Source organism: Macaca mulatta, chromosome 1, assembly GCF_049350105.2.
Source record: "Macaca mulatta isolate MMU2019108-1 chromosome 1, T2T-MMU8v2.0, whole genome shotgun sequence".
Classification (NCBI taxonomy): domain Eukaryota; kingdom Metazoa; phylum Chordata; class Mammalia; order Primates; family Cercopithecidae; genus Macaca; species Macaca mulatta.
This window is the reverse complement of record NC_133406.1, coordinates 34037175-34062908: the sequence shown is the minus strand read 5'-3', so window position 1 is coordinate 34062908 and position 25734 is coordinate 34037175. Positions and strand designations below refer to the sequence as shown.

General features: G+C 38.7%; 2 protein-coding genes across 4 annotated transcripts in view; one reads left to right on the top strand and one right to left on the bottom strand.

Annotated features, from left to right (window-relative positions):
* The window catches only part of PAPPA2 (pappalysin 2), a 303315-nt gene that overhangs the window by 226064 nt on the left and 51517 nt on the right, over positions 1–25734 (bottom strand). The gene's annotated exons all lie outside the window — the stretch shown is intronic.
* LOC709294 (protein tyrosine phosphatase type IVA 1-like) lies at positions 15590–16102 on the top strand. Of its 3 annotated transcripts, none has more exons than XM_015123590.3 (2): positions 15590–15685; positions 15779–16102. In XM_015123590.3, the coding sequence occupies exons 1-2, from the start codon at positions 15590–15592 to the stop codon at positions 16100–16102; spliced, it is 420 nt and encodes a 139-aa protein (XP_014979076.3). The 3 variants fall into 3 exon arrangements, with proteins under 3 accessions (XP_014979076.3, XP_014979070.3, XP_001105394.3); XM_015123584.3 differs by having other exon boundaries at positions 15590–15916; positions 15992–16102; XM_001105394.5 differs by having other exon boundaries at positions 15590–16102.

Below are 25734 nucleotides of genomic sequence, written 5' to 3'. Positions count from 1 at the left end.
AGGCCTTTTTGAGGCACTGGCAATGTTCTATGTCTGAACCTGGGTGGTGGTGTGAACTTTGTAATTATTTAAATTATGTAGATTATTTAAAGAATGCAGTTATGTGGTATTTCGTAATTTTTTTTTATTTTTACAAATCTTTTTAGAGACAGAGTCTCAATCTGTTGCCCAGGCTGGAGAGCAGTGGCACAGCCATAGCTGACTGCAGCCTCCACCTCCTAGGCTCAAGTGATCCTCCTGCCTCAGTCTCCCAAATAGCTTGGACTAGAGGTGCACACCACTACATCTGGATAATTTTTTAAATTTTTTGTAGAGACAGGGATCTTTCCATGTTGCCCAGGCTGGTCTTAAACTCCTGGCCTCAAGTGATCCTCCCATTTTGGCCTCCCAAACTACTGGGATTACTGGTGTGAGCCATTGCCAAGTATGTAGTATATACTCTTCTCCATATACGATATTTTTATAATAAAAAGTAAATTCTGCCAACCCTATTTTTGAAATAAATTTGACGTACTATACTTTTCAGTATGGGAAGATAGTGGGATGAGAAATTAAGAATAGGAATTATAATCAGACAATTATGTATTGTGTCACTAACATATTAGTTGAGTGTTTCTATTCAACTGATGATAGATAGTGCAACAGAGAGTGTGTTTTATAGAGGCTGAGGAATATTTGTGTATTTACTGATGTGTTGCTTCACTTTAACATTTATTGAAAGACTGTTACATGTCAGGAAGAGTATTAGGCACTAGGGAGACACAGACAAATGAGACATGAGGACTAATCTGAGTGTGTGTTCTAGTGCTAGGAAAGTAGCACCTTTCCAAATTGCCAAAATGACAGTATTTCTCTGCCTTCCTCACTCCTAGCTGGAGACTCTGACACTCTCCTCCTGTCTTCTCTCCCTCTTCAGCTTCTAAGTTAACTATCTGAACAGGAGTTTTTTCAGCAGGGTGGAATTGATGATGCTGTCAGACTCAGTGTCCAACGGGTCAGAGTGAGCCCTGGCTTTCTTACTCCTGTGGTATTGACCAAGTCTACTGGCCAATTTCCTTACCTAGCACCGGCCTTAAACTCCTTCTGACAGCTGGATTGCCTACAGACAACAGTCCTTTGATCTGAATAATCGCCCGCAATATAGACCCCAGATATCTTCCCTGTGTGGAGGAACTCTGGAAGGCTCAGTGCCTGTTGGTCACAGTGTCCTTGGCTGCTTATTGCTGTTGTCCACCCACTTATATATCCACTGAATACTCTCCTGCCTGCCCTCCTGGGGATCTGTCCTGCAACCTGGTTAAGTTGATCTGTCCCAGCCCTGCCAAGTTCTCTTTCTCTTCACCTTTCTCCTGAATAGTCCCAGTAGACTTTGCTCCCAAACATCCTAAAATCATTACAATATAAATAAATATGATACTGAAAGCATAGAGGTAGGACTGGGATGGGGATAGAAGTGGAAGGAATACTTAAGCTGAGTCTTAATAAGTTTATCAAATAGAAGAGAAAAACAGTATGCCAGCAGGAAGGAACGACTTCTTCAAAAAAACAAAAATGGGAAGAAGCCTGATGTGTTTGGAAAATAATGAGAATTTAGGCAATGACGAGAGATGAGAGTAGAATGATAGATAAGAGGAAAATGAAGTTCTTAAGTATCTTGCTAACAAAAATGGTGACAAAATTGGCATGCATTTAATGTATTCTGATCACTAAAAAATGATGCTATTACTGACCTCAAACAACGTAATGCATTCTGCTATTTGGGAATTAGTGTTCACTCACTCTCATGATTTATAAGGCTTAGTTTTCAAGGAACTCTGAACCCCTGTAGTACTACTTCAGTCATCCATACTATTTCCTCAGGTAGGTGCTAGAAACAGGCAGAGCATCTGCCCAGATATGCAGCAATTTTGGTGGGTGTATTTAAGGACATAACATATAGGAAGGAGCGTAGGTGATGCTCAGTGAAGTATTGGTGAATGTATTTACATTGAATCAAACAAAAACCTGGTCCCTTAGGAAGTCTCCCAATAATTCTGTTTATTTTATTTTATTCATCTGAGTGCCAGGACAGCTATCTCATCTGTTCCCTGTAGGAAATGCAGCTTTAGCCTGGACAGCATGGCAAAACCCCATCTCTACAAAAAATTAGAAAGATTAGCTGGACATGGTGGCATGCACCTGTAGCCCCAGCTACTTGGGGGGCTGAGGTAGGAGGATCACTTGATCCTGGGAGGTAGAGGCTGTAGCAAGCTGTGTTCATACCAGTGTACTCCAGCCTGGGTGACAAAGTAAGACCTTGTAGAAAGAAAGAGGGGAGAGAGAGAGAGAGAGAAAAGAAAGCAAGCAAGAAAGAAAGCAAGAAAGCAAGAAAGAAAGAAAAGAAAGAAAGAAAGAGAAAGAGAGAAAGAAAGAAAAGAAAAGGAAAAAGGGAAGGAAAGGAGAGGAAAGGAGGAAAGAAAGAAAGGAAGGAAAGGAAAGGAAGGAAAGGAAGAAAAGGAAGGGAAAGAAAGGAAAGAAAGAAAGAAAATGTAGCTGTTCCAGGAGGGATGTCTTTACTAGGGACAGTCCCAGGTGAAAGGAGGACTAGTTGTTTTTATGCCTCTACTATAATGAGTTTGGCTTTAATGCTTCCTGGCACTGCTAAAGTTTGCACTATTCATTTCAATGCCCTCCTGACTTTCAGAAACTCTTTACTTCCCAATGAGCCGTGTGGCAACAGTAAATTATCAGAAACACACAGAAGAGTTTCACCTCTCTGAATTAAAGATACATTGACTAATCCGACCAAAAGGACTTTGCTCAGAGAAGAATGAGAAAGGGAAAATCAATAGGCCAGAGAGTGGGAATGAAAATGGAAGTTCTTGGGGGCAGCTGTAGAATGATTATAATAATAATAAATGCAACAAAATATATTGAGCTCTTAGTCAGTGAGTTCTCTTACCATTTGCTATGGTCTGAACATGTCTTTCCAAAATTCCTGTGTTGAAATCTAATTCCCAATGTGATAGTTTAAAAAGGTAGGGCTTTTGAGAAGTGATTGTCATGAGGGTACCAACCTTATGAATGAGATTAGTGCCCTTATAAAAGAGGCTCAAAGGATTGCCTTTCTCCTTTCTCCATATGAAGACAGAGGTACTGTCTTTGAGGAAAAGGTCCTCACCAGACACTTAATTAGCTGGCACTTTGATCTTGAAATTCTCAGCCTTCAGTACTGTAAATTATAAATTTCTATTGTTTATAAATTACTCAGTCTAATGTATTTTGTTGTAGCAGCCCAAATGGACTAAGATACCATTTTATCTCATTTTTATTTCTCTTGGACTTAAATAGGCAAAACTGGAGTTAATTAGAGCAGCATGATTTTGGAAGTCCCACTATGTTGTACTAAGCACACAATGTTTTACCAACTCTCTATACATCAGCTGTGCTCAAAGTCAACACCCTAACCTCAGAAAGAGCTTTGCATTCCTATGGCTTACCATTATGAAGTTAGAAATGGCATTTGCTTCAAGATACCTTGATCTCAAACAAGAGGAAAAACAGCTGGTAAGTGACCTCTGGGGACAGTTGATGGTCTAAGCTGATCATTCTAAGGCCCATTAGATCTTTAGAGATCATTCTTGACTTTCTTAGATCACAGTTTTTATATTTGTACCTTCAACAAATTTATTTAGCACAAATTTGTTGAGTACCTACCACGTTCTGTATGCTATACTATCCTAGCAAACTGTGAGAGATTCAGGTTGTTTCATCCATCATATAAGGATAAAACTAATTTCACAGTATAGAAATTAAATGATGAAATAAATGTAAAATATTTACCTCAGTGCTTGACACAAAAATCAGTACTCATATCATTTCTTTCATTTCTGGCAGTACAAAGATAAACTGGTACACTTCTGTTCCCTCAGGGAACTCAGTGTAAATGCTGCCCGAAATCACCCCAGTGTCTCAGAAGCACTATGAAATGGAGATGAACTACAGATAGTTGATCTTTCATGATCTCTGCAAGTAACAACTCTCAATTTAGTTCTAATTCTCAGCATTCTGGGCAGAGAACACCATGAGAACTTTCTCCTGCATGTGTTCCAAACCCTAACTCTACCACCCTCGATAGGTGTTAAGTTAAAAGAAAACTGTGAAATATTTTAAATTTAAGTATAATTGATTAATGAGAACACCATACAGGTGCTGTCAAATGATAATAAATATTAATAAAAACTCTGGCAAAAGACACTCTATAAATTCATACAAAGTGTTCTTAATTGTTATTTTTTTAAAGAAAGACTAATGTTTCCTGGCATTTGTGAGTGGTGTGTTCACTAGAGGCAGTTACTACAATAGGCCATTGAACCTAATCAACTCCTCACTGACAGAGCAGGTTCCTCACAGTAGTGGCTTATGCAAAAAAAAAAAAAAAAAAAAAAAAAAAAAAAAATGTTGCCATCAACTGGTCATTTCTCGTTTTGAATGAAATTTCAATCTTTACTTCAAAGAAATTGGCTTTGTCAAAAACAACTGCCATTGCATTCTTTCTCTTTTTGTTTCAGATTGTTTCTTAAATAAGGCCTGGTGTGCTAAATTACTTGGAAGAGTGAGGTCTCATGGGAAAGTCTGGATAGAAGCTACTAGAGGTGTCAGTCATTCCAACTGGGTTAGGGAGCCAGGGTGCCAAGGGGGCTGATGGTGAGAACAACAGCTTTGGCCGGTAGGTAGGATGTCCCCCGTTTGTCTATCACTGTGCCCAAGGCCAAATCTGAGTTTCTTGATGAGCACATTACATCCTTCCTGATTTTGGGCTTGTCATCTTTCATTACAACAAATGCTTGTTAGATTAAAAAAGTAACACAATGACTTAGTCTGGGAACATCTCAGAAGACCCCAAGTAGCTTTAAGATCAATGATTATCAGATGTTTTCAACCTCAGAAGAACAGATTAAGTTATTAACATATTCATGAAGCAACATTCTTACCTGTTATGAATATATTAGCTATGCTTCCTTTTAGTCTTTCAATAACTCCTTCTGGCCTGGGATTTTCTACTCCTGCTGTCTTCTCTCACTTAGAAGCCACTCTTTTGCCCACCTACCTTCCTCTTTCTTGATCCCTCTCTGTGGAAACTTTAACCTCTTTGCTGGTATCTCTGGCATCTCTATACCTGAAGTCAGAATGTACCTTTAGTATGAAGTCCATAAAAATATTATTATACTTTTATAAGGAAAATATGGAAAAGGGGAAACCAAGTAATGTTTATCTTGAGACAACGTACATAAACTTTGAATTACTTTTTGTACTCAGCTAAGCCACTCTCAGATTTCTGACCCTCAGAAACTGTGAGATAATAAAGATTTGTTGTTTTAAGCTATAATTTTTCATTATTCAGCAATAGATAACTATTATCTGGTAAGACAGATTAACATAGGGGTTGGGAAACTAAAGCTCTAAGGCAAGAAACTATTTTTGTAAATGTTTTATTGGAACACAGTCATACCCATTGATTTACATATTGTCTGCAACTGCTTTCATACTACAACAATAATATGAAGTACTTGTGACAGAAATTGTAAGGTCTGCAAAGGCTAAATTATTTACTATTAGTTCTTCATTAAGAAAGTATATAATTATAGAAGAAGTGTGATTTGAAATGTCTAGACTATCAATTTGAAAAATGAATATCAGAAATCCATTTTCATTTTTTGCAGATTAAACAATTGTGACTTTAAGAAGTAAGTGGCCTAAACAGCATTAATATAACTAATAGCAAAGCTGGACAAGAAATCCAAAGTATCTATGGTCTAAATATTTGTGTTTTTTCCCCTATCTCTGAAAAAAAAATGTATATGTTGAAATCCTAATGCCCAAGGTGATGGTCATTAGGAGGTGGAGACTTTGGAAGGTGATTAGATCATGAAGGCACAACCTTCATGAATAAAATTAGTGCTTTAATAAAAGATGATCAAGAGAGACCCCTCACACCATTCCACCATGTGAGAACATGGCAAGAAGGTGCCATCTGTGAGCCAGAAAGCTGATGCTCACCAGACACTGAATTTGCTAGTGCCTTGGTCTTGGACTTCCCAGCTTCTAGAACTATGACAAATAAATGTCTGTGGCTTACAAGCCACCTATATTATGATAGTTTGTCATAGCAGCATAAATGGACTAAGACATCTACCTCCCAATCCAGTGGTTTCTTCAATATACCATACTACCTTCCGTAAGATAAGGCATCAAAATCAATGTATTGTTTCATCATGAGTTTACTGAGTTACTTTAAGTAAGTCACTGCAGCTCCCTTTATTCAATTTCCTGTAGCACTACTGTAGTATCATGAACATGTTATTGACATCTTAATGGATGACCATATTACTTGATATATTTAAGTCCATTCAAAAGTATATGAAAAAGAAAAATGACAGATTATGGAAAGACCCATAGAACAGGTCATCTAGCACTAAGAACAGTTATTCAATTTAATTTTATTATTTTTACTCTTGTTCAGAGATTTAGTAATTGAAAGTGGTAAGCTGAACAGTGTATACTTACTTTCAAAAATTACCTGCTGAATTATATATAAACGCTTTTATGAAAGAAAGCAAATGAGCAGCACCAATTCAACTTTCTGTATCCATAGTAGACATTGTTAATCAAATACAGCATTCTTTCCAACTGAATCAGGTTACAGTCTCAGAATCCTTCTCAGTACCATGCTTCAGGAATCTAATGTTATTCAGTCAAAATTAGCACCTCAGTTAAAACTTATGCACTTTCTCTGACATAGAGAACACCTTGCCATATAGTAGTCTTTTTACAGCATATGTAGATATAAGTTGGTTTCAGATTTCTTTTTAAAATAGATTGGCTACTGATTTACTGAAATAATTTAACTTCAATCTGTTTAACTCTAAGGCAGCTCCAAGGCACACATGTGAAAGACAGTACTAATGGGATATTGTATTTGAGAAAGGATTTGTGATTCTGGTTTAAATTTACTGCAAGGTTCAGTTTAAATGCAACTTCCTCCCTGAGCCATTCCCTGATGTGTGAAGTACGTCCTGGTTTACCTGACTGATACCAGTTCGTTTCTCTTATCCTGCCATAATTAGCAACCATACCCCCTTTCACTCTCAGTGGTGTCCCAATCTGGATGAAAAATTATATAGCTATCCTATTGATGGCCCCATTTGGAAGAGGCCTCTCTTGTCTCTAAAACCCCTATAATACTTAATGGCTCAAATGTGACAAATGATTTATCTTGTATAATAGCTACTTCTAGTTATAATTTATGCCCCCACAACCCACTTCCCAGTTTGGATTACAAACACTTTGAGAGAAGTTATATTTCACTATTCATGGTTTACAAAAGAGAGATGCAATTAATACAAATCCCATTACTCTTTTAATCATTGTGCCTCACACATACTAAACTGGAAGAAAGAACTTCCTGAATTGCTTGACACTGTAAATTCTTTTACAGTTAAAACTATACCTCATTCATCTGGTAAACCTCACAGAGGCACAGGGCTTTGGACATCATCTGTGTGTGTTTTTTTAAAATTAATTAATTAATTTATTTATTTAATTTTATTATTATACTTTAAGTTCTAGGGTACACGTGCACAATGTGCAGGTTTGTTACATATGTATACATGTGCCATGTTGGTGTGCTGCACCCATTAACTCGTCATTTACATTAGGTATATCTCCTAATGCTATCCCTCCCCCATCCCCCCTCCCCACAATAGGACCCGGTGTGTGATGTTCCCCTTCCTGTGTCCAAGTGATCTCATTGTTCAATTCCCACCTATGAATGAGAACATGTGGTGTTTGGTTTTCTGTTCTTGCGATAGTTTGCTGAGAATGATGGTTTCCAGCTGCATCCATGTCCCTACAAAGGACACAAACTCATCCTTCTTTATGTCTGCATAGTATTCCATGGTGTATATGTGCCACATTTTCTTAATCCAGTCTGTCACTGACGGACATTTGGGTTGATTCCAAGTCTTTGCTATTGTGAATAGTGCTGCAATAAACATACGTGTGCATGTGTCTTTACAGCAGCATGATTTATAATCCTTTGGGTATATACCCAGTAATGGGACGGCTGGGTCAAATGGTATTTCTAGTTCTAGATCCTTGAGGAATTGCCACACTGTTTTCCACAATGGTTGAACTAGTTTACAGTCCCACCAACAGTGTAAAAGTGTTCCTATTTCTCAACATCCACTCCAGCACATGTTGTTTCCTGATTTTTTAATGATTGCCATCCTAACTGGCGTGAGATGCTATCTCATTGTGGTTTTGATTTGCATTTCTCTGATGATGAGTGATGATGAGCATTTTTTCATGTGTCTGTTGGCTGCATGCATGTCTTCTTTTGAGAATTGTCTTTTCATATCCTTTGCCCACTTTTTGATGGGGTTGTTTGTTTTCTTGTAAATTTGATTGAGTTCTTTATAGGTTCTGGATATTAGCCCTTTGTCAGATGGATAGATTGCAAAAATTTTCTCCCATTCTGTAGGTTGCCTGTTCACTCTGATGGTAGTTTCTTTTGCTGTGCAGAAGCTCTTTAGTTTAATGAGATCCCATTTGTCAATTTTGGCTTTTGTTCTCATTGCTTTTGGTGTTTTAGACATGAAGTCCTTGCCCATGCCTATGTCCTGAATGGTATTACCTAGGTTTTCTTCTAGGGTTTTTATGGTTATAGGTCTAACATTAAAGTCTCTAACCCACCTTGAATTAATTTTCATATAAGGAGTAAGGAAAGGATCCAGTTTCAGCTTTCTATTTATGACTAGCCAATTTTCCCAGCACCATTTATTAAATAGGGAATCCTTTCCCCATTTCTTGTTTTTGTCAGGTTTGTCAAAGATCAGATGGCTATAGATGTGTGCTATTATTTCTGAGGGCTCTGTTCTGTTCCATTGGTCTATATCTCTGTTTTGGTACCAGTACCATGCTGTTTTGGTTACTGTAGCCTTGTAGTATAGTTTGAAGTCAGGTAGCGTGATGCCTCCAGCTTTGTTCTTTGGCTTAGGATTGTCTTGGCAATGCAGGGTCTTTTTTGGTTCCATATGAACTTTAAAGCAGTTTTTTCCAATTCTGTGAAGAAACTCATTGGTAGCTTAATGGGGATGGCATTGAATCTATAAATAACCTTGGGCAGTATGGCCATTTCATGATATTGATTCTTCCTAACCATGAGCATAGTATGTTCTTCTATTTGTTTGTGTCCTCTTTTATTTCACTAAGCAGTGGTTTGTAGTACTCCTTGAAGAGGTCCTTTGCATCCCTTGTAAGTTGGATTCCTAGGTATTTTATTCTCTTTGAAGCAACAGTGAATGGGAGTTCATTCATGATTTGGCTCTCTGTTTGTCTGTTACTGGTGTATAAGAATGCTTGTGATTTTTTCACATTGATCTTGTATCCTGAGACTTTGCTGAAGTTGCTTATCAGCTGAAGGAGATTTGGAGCTGAGACGAGGGGGTTTTCTAAATATACAATTATGTCATCTGCAAACAGGAACAATTTGACTTCTTCTTTTCCTAACTAAATACCCTTTATTTCTGTCTCTTGCCTGATTGCCCTAGCCAGAACTTCCAACACTATGTTGAATAGGAGTGGTGAGAGAGAGCATCTCTGTCTTGTGCCAGTTTTCAAAGGGAATGCTTCCAGTTTTTGCCCATTCAGTATGATATTGGCTGTGGGTTTGTCATAAATAGCTCTTATTATTTTGAGATAGGTTCCATAAACACCGAATTTATTGAGCGTTTTTAGCATGAAGGGCTGTTGAATTTTGTCAAAGGCCTTTTCTGCATCTATTGAGAAAATCAGGTGGTTTTTGTCTTTGGTTCTGTTTATATGCTGGATTACATTTATTGATTTGCATATGTTGAACCAGCCTTGCATCCCAGGGATGAAGCCCACTTCATCATGGTGGATAAGCTTTTTGATGTGCTGCTGGATTTGGTTTGCCAGTATTTTATTGAGGATTTTTGCATCGATGTTCATCAGGGATATTGGTCTACAATTCTCTTTTTTTGTTGTGTCTCTGCCAGGCTTTGATATCAGGATGATGTTGGCCTCATAAAATGAGTTAGGGAGGACTCCCTCTTTTTCTATTGATTGGAATAGTTTCAGAAGGAATGGTACCAGCTCCTCCTGGTACCTCTGGTAGAATTCGGCTGTGAATCCGTCTGGTTCTGTACTTTTTTTGGTTGGTAGGCTATTAATTATTGCCTCAATTTCAGAGCCTGCTATTGGTCTATTCAGGGATTCAACTTCTTCCTGGTTTAGTCTTGGGAGAATGTAAGTGTCCAGGAAATTATCCACTTCTTCTAGGTTTTCTAGTTTATTTGTGTAGAGGTGTTTATAGTGTTCTCTGATGGTAGTTTGTATTTCTGTGGGGTTGGTGGTGATATCCCCTTTATCATTTTTTATTGCATCTATTTGATTCTTCTCTCTTTTCTTCTTTATTAGTCTTGCTAGTGGTCTATCAATTTTGCTGATCTTTTCAAAAAACCAGCTCCTGGATTCACTGATTTTTTGGACGTTTTTTTGTGTCTCTATCTCCTTCAGTTCTGCTCTGATCTTAGTTATTTCTTGCCTTCTGCTAGCTTTTGAATGTGTTTGCTCTTGCTTCTCTAGTTCTTTTAATTGTGATGTTAGGGTGTCAATTTTAGATCTTTCCTGCTTTCTCTTGTGGGCATTTAGTGCTATAAATTTCCCTCTACACACTGCTTTAAATGTGTCCCAGAGACTCTGGTATGTTGTATCTTTGTTCTCATTGGTTTCAAAGAACATCTTTATTTCTGCCTTCATTTCATTATGGACCCAGTAGTCATTCAGGAGCAGGTTGTTCAGTTTCCATGTAGTTGAGTGGTTTTGATTGAGTTTCTTAGTCCTGAGTTCTAGTTTGATTGCACTGTGGTCTGAGAGACAGTTTGTTATAATTTCTGTTGTTTTACATTTGCTGAGGAGTGCTTTACTTCCAACTATGTGGTCAATTTTGGAATAAGTGCAATGTGGTGCTGACAAGAATGTATATTCTGTTGATTTGGGGTGGAGAGTTCTGTAGATGTCTATTAGGTCCACTTGGTGCAGAGTTGAGTTCAATTCCTGGATATCCTTGTTAACTTTCTGTCTTGTTGATCTGTCTAATGTTGACAGTGGGGTGTTAAAGTCTCCCATTATTATTGTATGGGAGTCTAAGTCTCTTCGTAAGTCTCTGAGGACTTGCTTTATGAATGTGGGTGTTCCTGTATTGGGTGCATATATATTTAGGATAGTTAGCTCTTCCTGATGAATTGATCCCTTTACCATTATGTAATGGCCTTCTTTGTCTCTTTTGATCTTTGATGGTTTAAAGTCTGTTTTATCAGAGACTAGAATTGCAATCCCTGCTTTTTTGTTTTGTTTTGTTTTCCATTTGCTTGGTAGATCTTCCTCCATCCCTTTATTTTGAGCCTACGTGTGTCTCTGCATGTGAGATGGGTCTCCTGAATACAGCAAACTGATGGGTCTTGACTCTTTATCCAATTTGCCAGTCTGTGTCTTTTAATTGGACCATTTAGTCCATTTACATTTAAGGTTAATATTGTTATGTGTGAACTTGATCCTGTCATTATGATATTAGCTGGTTATTTTGCTCATTAGTTGATGCAGTTTCTTCCTAGCATCGATGGACTTCACATTTTGGCATGTTTTTGCAATGGCTGGTACCGGTTGTTCCTTTCCATGTTTAGTGCTTCCTTCAGGATCTCTTGTAGGGCAGGCCTGGTGGTGACAAAATCTCTAAGCATTTGCTTGTCAGTAAAGGATTTTATTTCTCCTTCACTTGTGAAACTTAGTTTGGCTGGATATGAAATTCTGGGTTGAAAATTATTTTCTTTTAGAATGTTGAATATTGGCCCCCACTCTCTTCTGGCTTGTAGAGTTTCTGCTGAGAGATCTGCTGTTAGCCTGATGGGCTTCCCTTTGTGGGTAACCCAACCTTTCTCTCTGACTGCCCTTAACATTTTTTCCTTCATTTCAACTTTGGTGAATCTGACAATTATGTGTCTTGGAGTTACTCTTCTCGAAGAGTATCTTTGTGGCGTTCTCTGTATTTCCTGAATTTGAATGTTGGCCTTCCTTACTAGGTTGGAGAAGTTCTCCTGGATGATATCCTGCAGAGTGTTTTCCAAGCTGGTTCCATTTTCCCCGTCACTTTCAGGCACACCAATCAGACGTAGATTTGGTCTTTTCACATAATCCCATATTTCTTGGAGGCTTTGTTCATTTATTTTTTCTCTACACTTCTCTTCTCTATTCATTTCATTCATTTCATCTTCAGTCACTGATACTTTTTCTTCTAGTTGATTGAGTCAGTTACTGAAGCTTGTGCATTTGTCATGTAGTTCTTGTGTCATGGTTTTCACCTCTATCAGTTCTTTTAAGGTCTTCTCTCATTGATTATTCTAGTTATCCATTCATCCATTCTTTTTTCAAGGTTTTTAGTTTCTTTGCGCTGGTTATGTAGTTCCTCCTTTAGCTCTGAGAAATTTGATCAACTGAAGCCTTCTTCTCTCAACTCGTCAAAGTCGTTCTCCGTCCAGCTTTGTTCTGTTGCTGGAAATGAGCTGTGTTCCTTTGGAGGGGGAAATGCGCTCTGATTTTTTGAATTTCCAGCTTTTCTGCTCTGCTTTTTCCCCAACTTTGTGGTTTTATCTGTCTTTGGTCTTTGATGATGGTAACATACTGATGGGGTTTTGGTGTGGGTGTCCTTTCTGTTTGTTAGTTTTCCTTCTAACAGTCAGAACCCTCAGCTGCAGTTCTGTTGGAATTTGCTTGAGGTCCACTCCAGACCGTTTGCCTGGCTGTCAGCAATGGAGGCTGCAGAAGACAGAATATTGCTGAACAGCGAGTGTTGCTGTCTGACTCTTGCTCTGGAAGCTTTGTCTCAGGGGTGTACCCAGCCGTGTGAGGTGTGAGGTGTGAGGTGTTGGTCTCCACCTAATGGGGGATGTCTCCCAGTTAGGCTACTCAGGGGTCAGGGACCCACTTGAGCAGGCAGACTGTCCATTCTCAGATCTCAACCTCCATGCTGGGAGAACCACTGCTCTCTTCAAAGCTGTCAGACAGGGACATTTACATCTGCAGAGGTTTCTGCTGCTTTTTGTTTAGCTATGCCCTGTCCCCAGAGGTGGAGTCTACAGAGGCAGGCAGGCCTCCTTGAGCTGAGGTGGGCTCTACCCAATTTGAGCTTCCAGGTGGCTGTATTTACCTACTTAAGCCTCAGCAATGGTGGGCACCCCTCCCCCAGCCTCACTGCTGCCTTGCAGTTAGATCTCAGACTGCTGTTCTGGAAATGAAGGAGGTTCTATGGGGTTGGGACCCTCTGTGCCAGGTGTGGGACCCTCTGTGCCAGGTGTGGGATATAATCTCCTCGTGTGCCATTTGCTAAGACCCTTGGTAAAGCACAGTATTAGGGTGGGAGTTACCCTATCTTCCAGGTGTTGTGAGTCTCAATTTCCTTTGGCTAGGAAAAGGAATTCCCTTCCCCCTTGCACTTCCCAGGTGAGGCGATGCCTCGCCCTGCTTCAGCTCTCACTGGTCGGGCTGCACTCGCACACCAGCACCGACTGTCTGACATGCCCCAGTGAGATGAACCTGGTACCTCAGTTGAAAATACAGAAATCACCTGTCTTCTGTGTCACTCATGCTGGGAGCTGGAGGCTGGAGCTGTTCCTATTCAGCCATCTTGGGCACACCCCCCATCATCTGTGTTTACAAAATGGTTTGAATGGATGAACAAATGAGCTAATGGACACAGTATAATTTTTCTCATGTTGTCCTTCACAACACTATAGAGAAATAAACTCATTAATTAAAACTCATTAATTTAAATATCCACTAATATGGACCAAACAAGACTAACATCTTTTCTTATTTCTCAGTTTGAGTGGTTGACTGAAATGCAATTAAGTCTCTTTGAGTATTTTGGTATGGTAACTAAGAAGCATTGGGTCAATGGTGGTCCATCTCTGAATATAAGACATAGATCTGATGACCCTTGAAGGCTTAGGTGGCACATCTGGGAAAACTGTTTTGACAAAATGGGACTCAGAATATGAACTATGCATGGAGGTCATAAAATTCAATCTATAGTGGCTAACTTCAAGGTTTAGCTTAATATCAAAATATCCAACATTCCAAAATAGAAAAGCTAAGGCTAAGAGGCCACACTAATCAGTACTTACTGGGGTCAGAAACATCCAGGGAATAGTCTTTCATGATGCAACTTAACTACATTCCTCAAATTCCAGCTTTCACACTTAGTATGTCATCTAGCTGCTCCAAACATCACTCTCACAGCTCCAAAACCAATAGCTACAGGCCTCAACCTTCCTTTATAGAGCACAGTTTAGGTCAGCTTAGATTTTCAGACAAGTCATTTCAACCAATAAGATGTCCTGATTCCCTAAGAAGGAGCACTTTTTCAATTTCCTATGGAGTTTACTTGGACTCCTTCTCCATATGCCATAGTTTACTCAAAAAATGGACCTAATCCAACAATCCCACTACTGGGTACCTACCCAAAAAAGGGAAGTCATTATATGAAAAGGACACTTGCACACACATGTTTATAGCAGCACAATTTGCAACTGCAAAAATATGGAACCAGCCTAAATGCTGATCAGCCAATGAGTGGATAAAGAAAATGTGAGATATATATGTATATACCATGGAATACTACTCAGCCATATAAAGTAATGAAATAACGGCATTCATGGCAACCCAGGTGGAGTTAGAGACCATTATTCTAAGTGAAGTAACTCAGGAATCAAAAACTAAATATCATAGCTAAGCTATGAGGACACAAAGACACAAAAATGATATAATGATATAATGGACTTTGGGGACTTGGGGGGTGAGAATTAAAAAACTACACATTGGGTACAGTGTACACTGCTCGTGTGATGGGTGCATCAAAATCTCAGAAATCACCACTAAAGAACTTGTCTGCTGCATCGCCACCACCTTTTCCACTCTGCCATGACAACTGCTGCCTCCTGCCCTGTAGCCCCCACCACCCCCTGTGTCACTGCTGCCTCGGGACCAACTGTATGATTAGGCCATAATCTTCAGGGAGTAAATACATTCCTCAGTTCTACGGTGTTCTTGGTCACACATTTATGGAGTTTCTGAAAGGCAGTGGAGATTACTGCCAGGCACAGTGCGATCTCTATGCAGACAAGTAAACTGTAGAAATTAATTACTACTCCACCAAGAAGCCCCTATAGGAGTGGTTATCCTGGACACAGAAGTGTTGAATTGAAATCCACAGAGCATTTTACAAGAGTTCTGACCTGAAAGGGGTAAATCTCAGTGCACTTCTTTTCTGTTTGTTGCCTCAGTATTACTGGATTGAAGAATTGCTGCTTCTTGTTAGGAGCTTCATTTCATTTATCATTACTTACAACTTCACACTCAAAGCACTGAGAATTTCAAGTGGAATATGTTGAAGTAGACTTCTGTTTCTTTGCATCATTTTTTAATTATTTCATAATCCTATTGAGTCTTCTTTAGCTAAATTTACACAGCTCGAATGAACCACCCAGCTCCTGTGGAAGTCACATACAAGAACATGAGATTTCCTATTGCACACAATCCAAACAATGTGACCTTAAATAAATTTATAGAGGAACTTAAGAAGTATGGAGTTACCACAATCGTAAGAGTATGTGAAGCAACTTATGACACTACTCTTGTGGAGAAAGAAGGTACCTATGTCCTCGATTGGCCATTTGGTGATGGTGCACCACCATCCAACCAGAGAGTTGCTGATAGGTTAAATTTCATAAAAATTAAGTTTCATGAAGAACCTGGTTGTTGTATTGCTGTTCATTGCATTGCAGGCCTTGGGAGAGCTCCAGTACTTGTTGCCCCAGCATTAATTGAAGGTGGAATGAAACATGAAGATGCAATACAATTCAGAGGACAAAAGCAGCGTGGAGCTTTTAAAAGCAAGCAACTTTTGTATTTGGAGAAGTATCATCCTAAAATGCGGCTGCACTTCAAAGATTCCAATGGTCATGTAAACAACTGTTGCATTCAATAAAACCGGGGTGCCTAATGCTCTTGGAAGTGGAACTTGAGATAGGACCTAATTTGTTACACACATTAGCCAGCATGTTGGCTTAGCGAGTAGTCTAATGAAGCTTCCATAGGAGTATTGACAGGCAGTTTTACCAGGCCACAAGCTAGACAGATTTGGCAACCTCTGTGTTTGGGTTACAGTCAACCTATTTGGACACCTGGCAAAAGATTCTTTCTGTCAGCATATAAAATGTGCTTGTCATTCGTACCAATTGACCTTTCCCAAAATCAGGCAGTATTGAGTTATGACTTATTTAAATCTATTTCCATGCCAGAATCTTATCGATACATAAGAAATTTAGGAAAATTAGGTACCAAAATACCCAGCACTATACTTGTATATTTTTTGCACCATACAGAACTAAAATCTCAGGAACTATGAACACTTTAGATTTTATGTGGTTTATTCCTTCAATCATTTCAAACATTGAAAGTAGGGCCTACATGGTGATTTGTCTGCTCACTTTATGTTTACGTCTCCCATATTCATACCAGTAGACATCAGGTTTGCTTAGCCATTGATATTTTTTTAACCAAGCCTTACAATGATTATTTCATGTATTTCTATAAATCTCACTTTGTGCTTTTATTAAAAACCTCCAGGCCAGGCACGGTGGCTCACGCTTGTAATCCCAGCACTTTGGGAGGTCAAGGCGGGCGGATCACGAGGTCAGGAGATCGAGACCATCCTGGCTAACATGGTGAAACCCTGTCTCTACTAAAAATACAAAAAATTAGCCAGGCATGGTGGCGGGCGCCTGTAGTCCCAGCTACTCGGGAGGCTGAGGCAGGAGAATGATGTGAAACCAGGAGGCAGAGCTTGCAGTGAGCCGAGATTGTGCCACTGCACTCCAGCCTGGGCAAAAAAAAAAAAAAAAAAAAAAAAAAAAAAAAACCTCCATTTTGAAAATCTACATTGTACAAAAGCACATGTCTTTAATGTCTTCAGACAAAAAAGCCTTACAGTTAATTTAATGTTTGCACTCTGAGGTGCAGCTTAACAGGGAGGACCTGAGAAAAAAAAATGGGAGGGACCTATTAATTACTTTTAGCAAAATGTTGCCTTTGTCTTGTGCAGAACATGCAGAATATGCTCTTAAATTTAGTAAAATATTTTTAAAGGTAGAGATGCTTTGTTATTATAATCATAAACTTCCTGAAATTCTTGCATTTTTTTCCATACTTATCAGAAGTTGTTTACCAACTTACTTTTGTTTGAAAGTGTGATTTTTTTTCCTTCTCTTCCCAATCTTGCTTGCAAAAAAAGAAGTGGGTATCTGCTCATGAATTGAGCAGACATCTAATATTTTATATGCCTTTTGAGCTGTGTAACTTAATATTTGGATACTTGATAATTTGTTTTATTATATAATTGATAAAATGGTGATGTGTATTAACATTAGTTCAACCATATATTTATACTGTCTGGGGATGTGTGGTTACAGTACTGTGGGAGAAATAATTTGTCAGTGTTTACCAGCTTGTAAAAATGTAGTGCGAGAGCTTAAACATCTAAATAAATAATGAAATGCAAAAATAAAAGAACTTGTCCATGTAACCAAAAACCACCTGTTCCCAAAAAACTATTGAAATAAAATGAAATAATGGACCAAATCATTAAAACCCATACTTGAAACCCTGCTTAGTCACAATATGAAGTTTCTAGATATCTGAGAAGGCCCTGGCATGAAAACTGACAGGGAGGAAATTAAGAAAGAAACATGATCTCAAGTGGTTTGCTTAGTTCCCAGCCAACTTTTCAGGTTTTCATATGTAATAACTGCGAACATTTATCAGGCTTCAAGCAAGGGTGACTTAACACCAGATCCTGCTACAAGACAGTACACAGCCCAATTAAGTTAGCTTCCATGTCTCTAGGAAAATGACTAAGTCATACCTTCCATGTGGCAATAGATGGGTCAATCTGATCTCCATTTGACACTTAGTAAAGGCTGGTAAACTAAGAAACAAGTTAAAGTTGAAGAAAAGAAAGACAAAGTGCCTCCTCTCATTCCCCTCTTTCCCTTCACTATCCAACTGCTTTATCTCTCTTGCCCTCTCAGCTCTGCTTCTGGGTTGGGTTAGTAGCTTACTCATTTTTCAAAGGAGAATACTGCCTGCTGTAGAAAAAGGATATGGCTTTCTCAGCTCACTCATCATTGGAGTTTTTCCTTATTTCCCAACCTCTCCTGCGACAATTGCAATGAAGCATGGACATATGGCTCTTTGTTCTTTTTAAGCTGGGACTTGCAGGCTGCTTTCCATGCCAACTGCAAAAAGAGATGCTGTTTGGTCACCAAGCCTGCAGCCTCTCTGGGGGCCCCACTGCAGACAACACTGAATTAGCTCATTCAAATTTCCTGGAAGTCACATTACCCATTTGACAGGCAGTGCTCGGCTTTATTCTTATTCTGAACTTTTCTTCATACGCTCTTCACAAACCTGATCATGTTCCTTATTTTTTTTTCTTCCCCAGCATCATCTACTTTATTAATGATTATTTTGTGTAAAACTAGATGAAAAAAACTATGATAAACCTATGGCCACACAGGCAAGGGAGTCTACTAAGACAGAAATCTATGATTTCAAACTTCTCCTTCTGAGCCTCAAAAGATACTTTTGAGGCTATGGAGTGAAGTGGAAGCATGGAATGAAATGGAGAAACTGAGGCATAGACTTTGACATAGTGTCCTCTGCCTCTTGCCTAATACCTTGGGTGGCTGAGTACAGTGCAGTGGGGAAACAAACAAGAGTCAGATGACTTCTCTTTGGATTATCTAATCCAATAATCAACGGGCTCTGTAATTTGAGAGATGCCTCCTCATCCATAAATAAAATGAAATGGTTGAACTAGATGGTCCCTGAGGTCCAGCAATGAAGTTCTGTGACTCTGAATCTGAGTGGACTCATTATGTCTTTCAGAATTTACCTTGGTTGCACCTCCTTAGAAGTTTGCAGCAGCTGGTTCAGAATTGCTTTTTTTCCACAATGACTTGGAAAGAAGGAAATGGAGTTAGACACATAAGTTTCTTTCACATTTCAGCACTTGAAGATTGACTGGAAAGAGGCTGCTGTGAACAGTCTCCACTTCCCTCAAGTTTCTACCCTGCCAGCCATCTTCTCCCTCCCAAGAGACAACAGCCTTCTTCATCAAGAAGATCAAGGCTACCAGGAAAAGCTTTTTCTAATCTCCACCTGCATGCCAACAACTCATAAATCTGCATCCACCCTCCACTCCTTCCTTCCAGTCTCAGAGAAAGATGTGTCCTTTCTTCAGTTTGTGTCTGCCACTAGTGCTTGGATTCCGACCCCCTTCCTCCTCGACCTCCAGAAAAGGGCTACTCTCTTGATTCCTCTTCTTTAAAATTGTCCTGGAATACAATTATTTTAACCTTTCTAGAAAAGGACATTAAGGACATAAAGTGGCCTTTTTCTTGCACTTAGGAGTAGAACCAAAACTGATTCTTTAAGATGATACTGGATTTTTGCATAAAGATATTGTTCAGAGCATTGTTCATTACACTACATAGCTTCCTCTATATGTAGTCCCCAGGAGAAATTTCTGTCCAGTATGATTACCTATGGCAGTTGTTCTCTTGAGAAGCTGTTTGTTTTCATCTTGTAAATAGAATAAACAATGTAACTTACCTACTTCCTTGTTTGTATTGATTCTGGGAAGCTCAGAACTAAAATGGTGGCCTCTCTCTAGCACTCTAACTCTAATGCATGGGCAATCACTTTGTCATTTTGTATACTGAATTTGCCACTGCCTTAGTCTTTTTTTTTTTTTTTTTTTTTTTTTGAGGCTGGGTCTCACTCTGTCACCCAGGCTGGAGTGCAGAGGTGAAATCTCAGCTCACTGCAACCTCTGCCTCCCAGGTTCAGACGATTCTCATGCCTCAGCCACCCAAGTAGCTAGGATTACAGGCGTGCACCACCACGCCCAGCTAATTTTTAGATTTTTTAGTAGAGACAGGGTTCTACCATATTGGACAGGCTGGTCTCAAACTCCTGGCCTCATGTGATCTGCCCACATTAGCCTCCCAAAATGCTTGGATTAAAGCCATGAGCCACCGCACTTGGCCAGTCTTTTCTTATGTGTCCTCATTTTCCCTTTTTAAATTCATATTTCTTATATTAAATTCTTGTATTATATGAACATATAAAATCCAACTTAAGTCCTACCTGCAAAAAGGTATGGCATAACTAGCACCTAAACAGATGAATAGATACTTCTTTCAGAAACCTTTAATTTAGAAATATGTATCAAAATATATAAGAATTTCTCTAGGCGTGGAAATAAAATTCAGATGAGTTAATGAATGAACGGATGAATGAATAGGATAAATGAAAGAAAGTAAAACTAAGAAAGGCATTGGAATAAGCCTTAGAAAAAGATTCCTTAGATTTGAGTTTTATTGTAATATTGGCCACAATAAAGTCTTGAAATATTATAAGCCACTCAAATTAATCTCATAAAGATTCTCTAATAGCTCCCCCAGAATGCTACAGATAGGAGCGGTTACTACTGCATAGGATATCTTCATTACATATCCTTATCAAAACTACCTGTGGCAGACTAGGCTACTAATGAAAGAAAAAAATGTGATTTTTATCAATTTGCTGACCAAGGATCAATGATCATGCAGAAAGGTACAGAAATGACAGAATTAGGGATGATGACTTTTTCCATTATATTAAAATCTATGGAAAAGGGCTAGAACAAACTATTGAACAGAATACTTACATATAATTACAAGCATTTAATAAAAGTATTAGGTGCCACATTAAGTTAGTCTGATTAATTGCCATTTTAATATTGGACTGTGAATACCTCATAATGCTACCCTATTTTCACTGTTAATGGTTAGGTTATTAAACAAATGACAGTTATTATCACGGTTATTATCCTAAACCTTCTTATAGATGCCAGATGCCAATTCTCTGTGACATTACGTCCCCGTATAATATACTCTCTCTACTGGTCTCACTACCCATTTTTCAAGAACAACCTGAAATCCCATTGCCTCCCAGATTGAGTCCTTCTAGTCAGAAAGCACTCAATATAGAAATGATTCTTAGAATGATTATTTTGATGATGGTGTGCAGGGTTAATTTGGGGTTAACATGGAGGGAGCCCGGAAGTAGAAAGACAAGTTGGTTAGTTATCATAAAAATTCAGACTTAGAGGGCTAAAGATAACTAAAGATAGCACTTGGTTTTATTATACTCAATATTGCAATTATATGCATACATGTCTGTCTCTCCCACCTGAACTCTGAGGACAAGAATCATACCCCTAGTGTCTGCTACTGTGTCTAAATCGTAGTAGATATTCAATAAATGTTTATTATAAACTGAATGAGTAAATGAATAAATAAATAGAATGAGATGCAAAAAAAGCCATTGTGACTCTTTTTAAAATTATTTTCTATTGGCTCCTCAGCAAAGCAGAGGAAAGTGAAAACCTATATTAAAAAGAGAACAGGGCCATTTTACTATCTTAATCATCACCACTCTTCCCCAGACCTTGGATGTGCTCCAGGTTGTTGATGTTCCTCATAAAACCTGCTGCCCAGAACTGTGCAGATTCCAGACAAAATCTGACCAGGACTGTGTCTAAGGGGAGCATCTCCTTCAGCAATCTGTACTCTTTCTCCTTTTTAACAGAGCCCAAGATTGTTGGATATTTTTAACGGCCACGTCACACTTTGACCTCACATGACGCTTACAGCCACCCAACACCCATGATTATTTTCCTATTTAATGCTGCAAACATAGGTCTCCACCAGCTTGGTTTACACATTTTTTATATCCTAAACTCTAATTTCATTCCTATAAACCCTACCCCCCAACACACACACACACAACTTTGAAGCATTAATTCAGCAGGCAATTCTGAGTACCTACTGGTACTGAGCACAACTAGGAGACATAGGCATTCCTAGAAATGGCTATGGAATAGGAGACATAGCCATTCCTGAAGAATACATCTGCCTGAAAACAGAGTACAGTAGAGAGGACGTGCTCATTGTACTCAGCTTTATGTTTTCACACTCAAATAGGAAAAAGGCCTCTGAGGGGAGATAGGGCACAGATTCCCTATGGGGCAGGATGATTCATGTCTCATGCTTTCTGCCTCATGATGAATCCTTATTACTATATAAGGTATGATCCTGCCCTTGTAAAATTCCATACTGAGATAAATACCTTTTTCACATCTCCTCTTCAATCACCTTAACGTCTTCTTGAGAATATCCATCATCTCATCAAATCCACCACTGAATCCAATGCAGTGTCTCACCAAACACTTTCACTTATGAAGTATCTTTAAGTCACAAGGCACTTTCTTTTTTTTTTTTTTTTTTTTTTTTTTTTTTTTTTTTTTTTTTGAGACGGAGTCTCGCTCTGTCGCCCAGGCTGGAGTGCAGTGGCGCGATCTCGGCTCACTGCAAGCTCCGCCTCCCGGGTTCACGCCATTCTCCTGCCTCAGCCTCCCGAGTAGCTGGGACTACAGGAGCCCACAACCGTGCCCGGCTAATTTTTTGTATTTTTAGTAGAGACGGGGTTTCACCGTGGTCTCGATCTCCTGACCTTGTGATCCGCCCGCCTCGGCCTCCCAAAGTGCTGGGATTACAGGCGTGAGCCACCGCGCCCGGCCTACAAGGCACTTTCAACAAGCATTATCTCATGTGAATTTCACAATATCCCTCTGAGGTAGACAGGGCAGTTAGCCACTTCTTTACACATCCTCCACAGATCCCACTCTACCACAGATGGCCCTCTGTAGCCCAAGTCCTGGAAGCTTCACAGCTCATTGAGAATGGCCTAATGAGCTCTATGTCTCCTGTCTTCTCCAACCACTCTCTGCCTAGCTCATTCAGTTCAGGCACGCTAGCTCCTTCCTGTTCCCTCTGCCTAGAATAAGTCTAGATTCCATGTGGCTCACTACCTTGCTTCCTTCAGATATATGCTCAAATATAATCTTTTCAGTAAGATTTTCTACAGACACACTTTACCCTGCTTCCACGGCAAGTACTCTCTGTTTCCATTATTTCTGCTGAATTTCTTTCTCTAGCACTTACCACTGTCTGGCCTATGATGTACACACTTGTTTATTCATTGCCGTTCTTACAGTTCATAGATTGTAAGCTCCGTAAGAGAAGAAAAATTTATTTTCATTACAGTATACCACACTGCACTACAAAACCTAAAACAGTGTCTGGCCTAGAACAGGTACTCAGTGAACATTTGTTGAATATGAATGAATGAATATGAATAAGCAAATAATTAAATTATGTGACTACACTGGAGCAAAAACTATAATCTAATTCTTCTTGTTTCTAGTTTCCTAGTTCTTTTCACAGTGCAAAAATAATTTTCCTAACCATTTCCGACATGCTACCCTTTTCTATCTAGATTACTATAGGAACTTACTAACACATCTTCCTGCCTCTAGGCTCGCTGGTCCGTAACACTGATTCTGGATACCGCCTCCAGATTAGTTTTCTGAATAATTAGTCAAATATTCAATATTCAATGGCTTAAGACTTCTGTTTCTAGTATAAAGGGTTTAGAATTCCTGATCATCCCTCCACTGAAAACAACTAAAACCAGTGAATATACAAAAATAAATTTTAAATGCATTGTAAAGTTGGAAAGAAATTAAAGGATATCTTCAGACTCCACATACAAAGTAAAAACAGGAATCTAGAAAATAAATATTTTCTGAAGCCACTAACTTGTATGAGGGCTCTCCCTATTCCTAATGCCCAAGAACTTCTTTGACAGCCTTTTGAGAATCTTGGATAAAAAAGGGCTTATCAAGATAGGGTGTTTGATAAGACAGCCTCACATAAAGCCAGAATTCCTGAGGACTGCACTGTCAATAAAACAGAGTACCAAAAATATTAAAAATTAAAAAGCCCGCTTTATCAAGAGGTACAGCAAGAAAACCTGTATTCCTTGGCCTTGACTCAAAATATAGGGGGAAAATCTTCCCTGACAATTACAGCTATGAGCCAAATATCACAGATTTGCACCTCAAATTCATAAGATGGTATGGTCTAAAAAATTATGCCGATAATATATTTTAAAGTGGTTTTATGCAGGTAGTGCCCTAGGCAATTGCCAGAAGTAATACAGCATATATTTAACTCAGGTTGGAAAGAAATTGAACAGATAAAGTTTTAAGGAACATGGACTTACAATCAAAAATCACATATGAAGAAACAAAACACTGTGAGGAAGAGCAAGCAGTAATAACAAATAACAGAATCAGACTAGCTGATGTAAAATATTTTTAAATGCTTAATGTTTTCAATTAAATTTTTTCTTTTGAAATAAACTGTAGATTCGCATTGTAACAAATATTACAGAGTAGCCTTGTATACATTTTACCTGGTTTCCTTCAATGATGATATCTTGAAAAACTATAATACAATACCACAACCAGGATACTGACATTGATCCAATCCATCAATCTTGTTCAGATATCTCCAGTGTCACTCATACTTGTTTGTGGGTGTTTTTATTACTTATGCAAGTTCATGTATGCACCACTTTAACATGCTTTTAAAAATAAAAAAAGCATATCCAAAGGATGAATTAATAACAAAAATAAATAAAAAATGGCTAGGCAGATGCGACAAAGAACTAAATATAACTTATGGAGATTAAAAGTACACTAATAAAAATTAACAGTTTGTTGGTGGGTTGTAAAAGCCGGTTAGCCAAACCTAAAGAAAGAGTCGGCTGGGCAAATACAAAAACAGCTATTCAAATGCAGCACAGGACAGCAGAGACATGGAAAAACTGAAGAGATACTAGAGCACACGGAGGACAGAGGGAGAGGTAGTAATATATATTTAATAGAAAGTCCAACCAACTTAAGTGTCCATCAGTGGATGACTGGATAAAGAACATGTATATATACATGATGGAATAATATTCAGCCACAAAAAGGAATGACATCTTCCATTTGCAGCAACATGAATGAAACCGAAGGTCACATATTAAGTGAACTAACTCAGGCACAGAAAGTCAAATGCTGCATGCTCTCACTTATATGTGGGAGCTAAAAAAGTTGACCTCACAAAGGTAGAGGGTAGAATGATAGATGCTAGAGGCTAGGAAGTGTGGGTGGGTGGAAACAGATATGAAGAGAGGTAGGTTAGGTACAAACATACAATTAGATAAAAGCTATAAGTTCCACTGTTCAACAGCAGAGTAGAGTGACTACAGTTAACAGTAATGCATTGTATATTTTAAGGCAACTGGGAGAGAGGAGCTTGAATTGTTCTCAACACATAGAAATGATAAACTCAGAGTGATGATACCTCAAAAACCCTGACTTAATCATTATACATTCTATACATGTAACAAAATATTACATGCACTCAGTCAATACATAAAATGTTACGTATCAATAAAAATAAATATAAAAATAATAAAAAGAAAAAGAAAACACATATATCTGTTAAAACAGACACGTATATATCCATATATCATTCATGGTTCCTAACTGCTTATGGTTCAAATCCCTCAGCCCAAAATCTAGGGACTGTTGTCCAGTATAACTTTTCCAGTTTTCTT